The sequence below is a fragment of the Salarias fasciatus genome, chromosome 19 (genome assembly GCF_902148845.1).
Source record: "Salarias fasciatus chromosome 19, fSalaFa1.1, whole genome shotgun sequence".
Lineage (NCBI taxonomy): Eukaryota > Metazoa > Chordata > Actinopteri > Blenniiformes > Blenniidae > Salarias > Salarias fasciatus.
This window is the reverse complement of record NC_043763.1, coordinates 21,680,720-21,688,393: the sequence shown is the minus strand read 5'-3', so window position 1 is coordinate 21,688,393 and position 7,674 is coordinate 21,680,720. Positions and strand designations below refer to the sequence as shown.

Genomic DNA, 7,674 nt, shown 5'->3' with positions numbered 1-7,674 from the left:
TTGAATCATGTTTAATATTGAAGTTTCTTGTGCATTCATAACAATGTCAAAAAGTAAACAGACAAGTTATCCAACCAAAACCTTTGCAATACAATGAGTATGCACCACAAGACTGTGTATTGAGTCAATTAAAAGAAGAGGAATAGTAAATGCAGTATTATGCAGTTAGCGATTACGACTCAAATCCTGTCAAAATGTTAGAAAGTGAAAATCGCTCACATTCCAGTTTTCAAGCTGAAAAATATGACTGATATGTCAAAGCATTTTTGCACAATCTACCCTTCAAGTTCTGCCATCCTGCAACATGGTGTACTATAAAGCTATCATAAAGGATTAGGTAGATGGATTTTAACTTCAAAATCACAAAAAAAGACAAACGAATGTCCATATCGTTCCTCCTAGTTTCTTTATTAAAAGATTTGTTTCTTTATATAGTGTTAAATACAATCTCCGAGTTCTGAAAGCAGGTGATGAGAAGAGCAGATGTCAGATCACTTTAATTGAAGTCCTTTCAGGAGAATACCAACACAATAAATCCCTCTTTAAATATTTTAAAACTCAATGCAGATGTCTCCATTTAATCTTCACTTGGAAACATCATTGAGGAAATTCGTGGAAACATCTTCAGTTCTATTGTATCTGTGCAAAACAGGGAGAGCGAGGTCCCACAGCCCATATTCAAGCAGCTTCCTTACAATGAAGGTCATTTAAACCGTCTTTTATCACCCAACTGCTAAATTTAAGCCTTCTATCTTCCATCAGGGTGATCATGGATTTCTGGTGAGTAAGTCAGAAGAACAATCATGACCCACAGATGTAGCACTGCCTGCAAAACAAGAAAGAAAAATAAGAGCTGTTGAATAGTTTTACTTTCTTATTTTAATTTTACATGAAAGCTCTCACTTCAAATGAGCTGCATGAACATGTCTGGAACACTCACCATGTACACAATCACAAAAACTCTGGCCATCGGGTAACGCCTGAGGAAGACCCCCAGTCTGATGCTGGAAGAAAAATAAACATATGTTCATCAGTATGGACAGAATGAAATAAAAACAATCATTTCTGTAAAAAGAGGGCACAGAAGGCTTACCTGAAACGGTCGATAGTGCTCGCTGCTTTACGTACTTTGCCGTATACTCCAGGAGCATCTTGATCACTGAAGAGCACTGGTGTGTTTCTTTGTCGTGCCCCTGCCATTATACAAATTATAATAAAGTTATATTGAAAACGAAAAACACACTGAAAAAGTCTGTGAAAAAGGCCCATTTTCCCTAAAACACAACTGCATGCCACCCTGGTCTCCATCACACACACCTGGTCCGTCCAGGCCGCTCATGTTGATGGCCGGCCCCCCGCTCTGCCCCCCCTGAACGCTCTTCAGCTGCTGCTCCAGACGCTCCAGCTGGAAGACCAGCGAGCTCTTCTCTGTGCCCAGAGCCTCCAGCATGGTCTGCTTCTGGATCAGCGTCTCCGTCAGCTGGTGGAGTCGATTCTCCAGCTCCGTCTGGCTGCTGCTGCTCAGGGTCTTATTGGTCAACTGGAGGAACGAAAACACAGGTGGTGACTGGTGTCTGTATCAGAACTGCTCTCCGACAGGGCCGGTGTTACACGGCTCGTGCCTCAGACAGGAAGCTCGCTCCTTCCTTCTTTCTTAGTACGACTGACCTGGTTCCTGAGTTTTTGGATTTCATCTTCCCTGTCTTTGATTCGACTCTGCAGGGTCGTTTTGGCTCGATGGTGCTCCTCTTCAATGTACTGAAGCTCCTGAAAATAAAAACACAAGCCACCACAATTTGTTAAAAATCAATACTGACACACATTTTCCTGAGGGTTCTGACCCTCTCTCTCTCACACCTGTTTGTAGCGCTCCACCTCAGCCTCCACCTCCTGCTTGGCTCTGTTCTGCGCCGCCTGTTGCTCTTGGAGCTGCACCTGCTGTTCCCGCCATGTCTCGGCCTCCGCCATCGCCTGATTCTCCAAATCCTGTCCTCAACATTTTAACATTTGTTGGTGTAGAGCTTAAAACAGCAACCCAGTGAAACTGTCATTGGGGGCCTTTTCACATCCAGACCTTCACAGCCCCTCACCTGTATTTCGGTCCTCAGGTTGCTCACTTGGCCCTGCAGTTTTTGGATCTCCTCCCTCTGCATCTCCTTCTCATGGCGCAGCTCCTCCAGCTCCAGAGCCAAGGCGCCGCTGCCGTCCAGCGTGTCCAGACCGGATCCTTCCTTCAGGCTGCTGATCAGCTTCTCTTTGGACTGAAAAAAAAAAAAAAACATGTCAAACATTGACAGTTTAGTGGCATCGAATCAGAAAGAAAACCAACACAATAAAGCACAACATCACTGAACTTTCTGGAACCATTTGAGAAATTCAAATCTTCATAAACCTGTCATTACTATCAGGAACAGAAGATTTTTATAACTTGTTTTTAGGCCTTTCTTTAGTTGTAAGTGAAGCAGAGCTGCTGTCTCTGTCCTGTTTATTGAGCCGGCTGTGAGCTTTAGCACTAATTAAAGCTGTGTTGCTTTTTCACTGTACTGCTGTTTACTGGAGAAGTGAGTTCCTCATGAATGTTGACCTAAGTGATGGTGATATTATCCTGTATCAGTAGCTCAGACCTATTAGCAGCTCTAAACTCCTCTTTGCCTGCATGTTGGTCGTTCATCTCTGCTGTTTTGTTGCCGATTCGTCTCATAATTCTTTTTTTTTTCCAGAAGTACAAACCTCGTCGTTTCATTAACTGATGCAACTTTATGAGTGAATCAGACTGAGCCTGCTTTTTTTCAACATGAATGACTTTTTACTGAGTTGCACTGAGTTCCCTGCACACTCTAGACGGGCCTCACTTGTAGGATGCGTGAAGCTTTGTGCTTGTAGTCCTGCAACTCTTGCTTGGCGGAGTCGGCTGCAGCTTTGGCGCTTTTCACTTGCTGCTGGAAGTCGTCGACGCGGAGCTTCTCGTCTGCCGCCCGGCGCTCGGCCGCGCTCACCGTCTCTGCAAGCGTCTGCCTCTCAGCCTCCAGTTTGGACAGGCGGCCGTTGTATTCACTCTGAATGACAAAAAAAATAACAGACACCAAGCATGTTACACAGGCACAAAATCTGAAAACAACAAAACCTGAGGATAAACGTCTTCATGTTCACCTGCATCTGCCGGTAGTTGTCCTGCTCCCTCCTCAGAGACAGCTCAGCCTCTCGCAGCCTCTCCTGTATCGTTTCCAGAGCCTGTGAATGCATGCTGCTCCCTTCTGTGTGGTCCTGTAGAATTCTAACCAACATAAAAAAGAAAGCATCAATAGCTGATTCTGTCATCTACTCCAAAACTCTGTCACACCTGAGTGTACCTGGACTTTTCCTTCTGAACCTCCTCTAACGCGGCGCTGCGGGACGTTACGAGCTGATCGGCTTCATCGAGTCGGATTTTTAGGACGGCGAGTTGGCCGTCTTTGGCAGAAAGAGCTTCTGTGAGATCGTCGACCTGCGAGCGGAGCTCCCGTAATGTGCGGTCCGTGTGGGACTGCTCCGAGTTCCACCGGTCTGCTCGGAGACGCGCCTGGTTCAGTTCTGCAACGGCAAAAAACGAAAGGTCAAACAGAAGGGAACCCAACCATCCGAGAGGTTCGCGGTTTCCGTCTCTCCTCTCACCGTCCTGCAGGTCTTTGGCTCTCTGGATGACTGAAGCCATCTCCTGGTTGAGGGAGGCCACCTCGCTGCGCAGCAGCTGGTTCTCCAGACGCAGGCTGGACAGAACCTGGCTCTGCGGCTCCTCGGCAGGAGGAGGCGTCGCCTGCCGGACGGGATCCGGAGGCGCAGCCAAGCCCGAGTCCGAACTCTCAGGCGTGTCTGAGCGGGTTGGTGGCGGTGCAGAGAGAAACATTTAGACCAGAAGTCACAGACACACCAGAATTATTACATAAACTATAAACAAGAAAAACGTTTACCCAGCAACCTGAAATTTAACACATAAAATAGAAAAACCTGCCACCAAGTTCTGTGCTATTCAGACACAGTTTTGACGCCTTTGAATGTCAGAATTCAAAGGTTTGCAATGTCATGTTGTAAAACCTGATAAAACTGGTGAAAGAAAGTCTTAAGATCCCATCATTTTTATTCTTTATTCTAAATCAAACTGACATGTCATTTTTGGCATAAGCTGTGATATAAAGATGTTTCTTTGAGCCAATCAGAAATTCTTTTTAACATAAAACTGAACTCGTGTGCATGTTTAATTAAAAAATATTTTTTGCATAAATTGGAAGCGTGTATGGGTTCTCACTACATTCTTTGACAATTCAACTGGAATGAATGTATAATATACCGTATTTACAGCAAATACAGTATTGTTTAACCAGGGTGAGGTGCTCCAGTTCTCCTTTAAACTGTTGTGCTTTGAATGTCTTCTTAGTTATCAATAAAATATTTTTCCAATTCAATGTAAATTTAGCTATTTGGTCAATAACTTTGTTAAACAACAAAAAGTTCTCTTTGTTGGGTCTTGTGATTTTGAGACTGAAGAGCAGTTCCTCTGTGAATGCCTCAGTAAAGCTGAAGGTGCTGGCTGAGCTCTCACCTTGGCTTTGCTCTTTAGCGGAGCTGTCCTCGGAGGTTTTGACGCTGTGAGCAGACAGAGAGCTCATGCTGGAGGCCCTGGAGACGCCACGGGTGGATCGGGGCGTGGAGGGGGCAGACGAGGCCAAGAGTGGGGTTGTAGAAGGAGGGGGAGTCGGGTCTTCAGCCTCTGTCACTGGAACTACCACTTTCACAGCTTCTTTTCTCGAATCCCTCCTGCTGCTGACGGGCGGCTCCGAGCTGTTCAGGAAGTCGAACAGCATGTCGTCGTCCACGTCCTGCTCGCTCTTTCTGGGCCTCACGAAGCTGGTGGAGTGTTTGATGGAGCTGGGAGCGTTGCTGACAGAAGCAGGGGGAGCACTGGGCACGTTGGCCGTCCCAGCCAGGAGGGTTGCATTGGACTTCTTGATGTTTCCGGCTGCAGCAGAGATGAAACTCGGTGCATCGTGGGAGGATGTGTAGGTATGATGTGTCACAGCGGGACTGGTCGTGTACCCTGCAGGGTCGTACTTGGTGTCGATGGTTTCTCCTTCAAAGGACGCTGAGAATGAGGATGTTCTCTCCTGACTTTTGCTCAGGGCAGTCGCTGCTCCTTGGTCGACCTTATTCAGAAAGTCTTCAGCCTTTCCAGCCAAGTCAGCGAACCAAGACATTTTGCATCCTGATGCCAGAAACACAATAAAAGAGTAAGAGAATGACAAGTTGTTTGTAAAAAAAACAAAAAACAAAACAACAAAAAAAAAAAATGCAATTCAATCCTCATAAAATGTTTTGCTGGCAGAGAGAGCATTTTTTTTTTAGATATGATTTGTAACTTAAGTTTCAGATGAAATTTTGTGTTCTTGCTGCTGACTAGTATCCCATCCATAGTACCACTACTGAGCAATGCCAAATAACCCTACCACTGTGTGTATGAGTGTGTCAGAGAGAGAGAGAGAGGGAGAGAAAGAAAGAGAGAGATAAGAAAATGTTCAAGTGCAATGACAACAAAAATGGAAAACCATCATCAAAGTACCAGTAATAGAGAAAAAGTATAAGCAACAAATAAATCCCATTTGCTTATGATGTCAAATTTTTTGCAGTTTTTTTTTTTTTTTTTTTTTTTGTGAAAACAGTTTGTTGTCAAATCAATCATCAAAAGTCACTGCACACCATTTCGGAATGTTTAGCACATACTGATGTGTTTTTTGTGTTTTGCACTGAAAATATGGACAACAAAATAAGCAAAAGGATAAACTGCGGCCTGGGCAGGTGTTCAAAATTAAGTCTGAAGTACACTATACCACAATATTCATGATACTTACATTAAGCATCTGATTTTAAAATAATCATTCAAAATTTCCAAAACTTTTCATGTTGTGCTTTTCACAGGTGTTTTAGATGTGTGTACTTGTAGAGGTTTATCTTGGCAGGGTCAGTGTGTCAGCCCTATTAGCAGTAGAGATTCCTCGCACCAATGTCATAGTTACAGATGAAAGGGCAACAAAATTCAGCAAAAGCTCACAGTGCAGGAGCATAGATCCTGTCGTAACAACTGCCGAATCACTGAACACACACATCCCTCACTGTGTCATTTTGTCTCTGAACAAACACGGCAAGTGTACTCAAGTTGTGTGTATTGTAATTGACAACATTAATCTAGCTCCTTAGCACTTTTAAAAATTTCATTTCTAAAAGCATCATCGTCGTTTTCTTTATCTACACATTAAGTCCTTGAGCCCAAGGAAATTACAGTGCATTTAACTTCAGATCTGCTGTCAATGCTTATAACTTTACAGTTGTAGGTGCTGGATATGAATCAAGACTGGAAATGAAATTTATATTAAACAATAATAAATGACAGGCTGAACAAATAGAAAAGGTTTGATGACAGCCAAAGCCGACGTATCAGACAGTAAGAATGCTAGTTAGAATATTAACCACTACCGATGGTGACACTCTTTATCTGTTAGCAGTTAAAAACATGTGCAAGAACAGAAAAGACAGGCTGTGTCATCGTTAAAAAGATGTAAACAGTTTGTTGGGATCAAGTTCATCCCTGCTGAAGCTAAAATGCTAACAGGCTACTGAGAGCAAAACTCCAAACATACCGATTTAAATTCCGAGTGAGTCCCCGAAAGCTATCGCCGAGGTCTGACGGGTGGACAGGAGACAGAGAAATGTTTAGAATAAACACAGCGAAATGTCATAATCTGTCATAATCCGCCACAGAGTCTCAGAAAGATGCTCACTACGTGGACCCGGAAGTCCTGCTAGCGAGGACCCCATAACAGAGCGCCCGCGGAGAAGGCCTGATCAGAAAGGAACCCTACAAGTTTTTTTTCCTTTGTTTTTTTTTTAAGGTAAACTGATTGTACACTTATTTTGTGCATTTTTAAGCTTGAATTGAACACAGATTCTACTGTAACAGAGTTGAAATATTCTCCTGTTTTATATTACTCCAATCATTCTGGGTTCAACTCATCTTCTCTCCTCTGTGTGGACAGTCTTGTAAATAGTGTTTTGTTTTTTCTGTCAACTCCTGTTTTTCCATGCTTGTATCAGTCAGACTTGTAAAGCTTGTACAGACTAATATTCAGTTTTACTTTAGTTTTCATCCCATCTTATTTGATTGCAACATTTTATTCCGAGTTCTAATCTGTGTGGAGCCACACTACACGAATTTACCTCTAGGATTAATAAAGTATTTCTTTTCTATTCTGAAACAATGATTTTAAAATTGGAACATTTCCAGGTAAAATTTACTTCAGTTGAAAGGGGGTATTTGAAGGTTACTGAAAAGAGAATTTACAAGTTACTTTTACATTCATAAAGTAAAAAGATTCAAGGAATCTAATGATTATATGAATCCAAACCATGAATAAAAAGATTCAAGATCAATTTTAATGATTTGCATTCATAATTGGCTTGAAGTGAAATAGAAAGACATTATCAATTATCTTTGTCTTCATGATATGCAGGCCTAAACAAAACTATTTCAGATTTATGAGTTGTAAAATCTAACACTTACGGGAGTTTAAATTTGTTTATGGGGATATAATTATTTCCATTCTATTATGCTGGGGTTTTTTTTTTAGGTGCGTATGAAAATATCTAATC

At 42.7% G+C, this 7,674-nt stretch overlaps 1 protein-coding gene across 1 annotated transcript; it reads right to left on the bottom strand.

Annotated features, from left to right (window-relative positions):
- Positions 1-389: 389 nt before the first annotated feature.
- On the bottom strand, positions 390-6,846 carry golga5 (golgin A5). The gene is made up of 13 exons (XM_030117199.1): positions 6,666-6,846; positions 4,577-5,236; positions 3,652-3,849; positions 3,351-3,570; positions 3,151-3,274; positions 2,853-3,056; positions 2,091-2,261; positions 1,858-1,986; positions 1,669-1,767; positions 1,318-1,540; positions 1,094-1,193; positions 941-1,004; positions 390-826 (listed from the first exon to the last, which is right to left on the bottom strand). The coding sequence occupies exons 2-13, from the start codon at positions 5,226-5,228 to the stop codon at positions 749-751; spliced, it is 2,262 nt and encodes a 753-aa protein (XP_029973059.1). The 5' UTR covers positions 5,229-5,236; positions 6,666-6,846; the 3' UTR covers positions 390-748.
- Between the last annotated feature and the right edge of the window lie 828 nt (positions 6,847-7,674).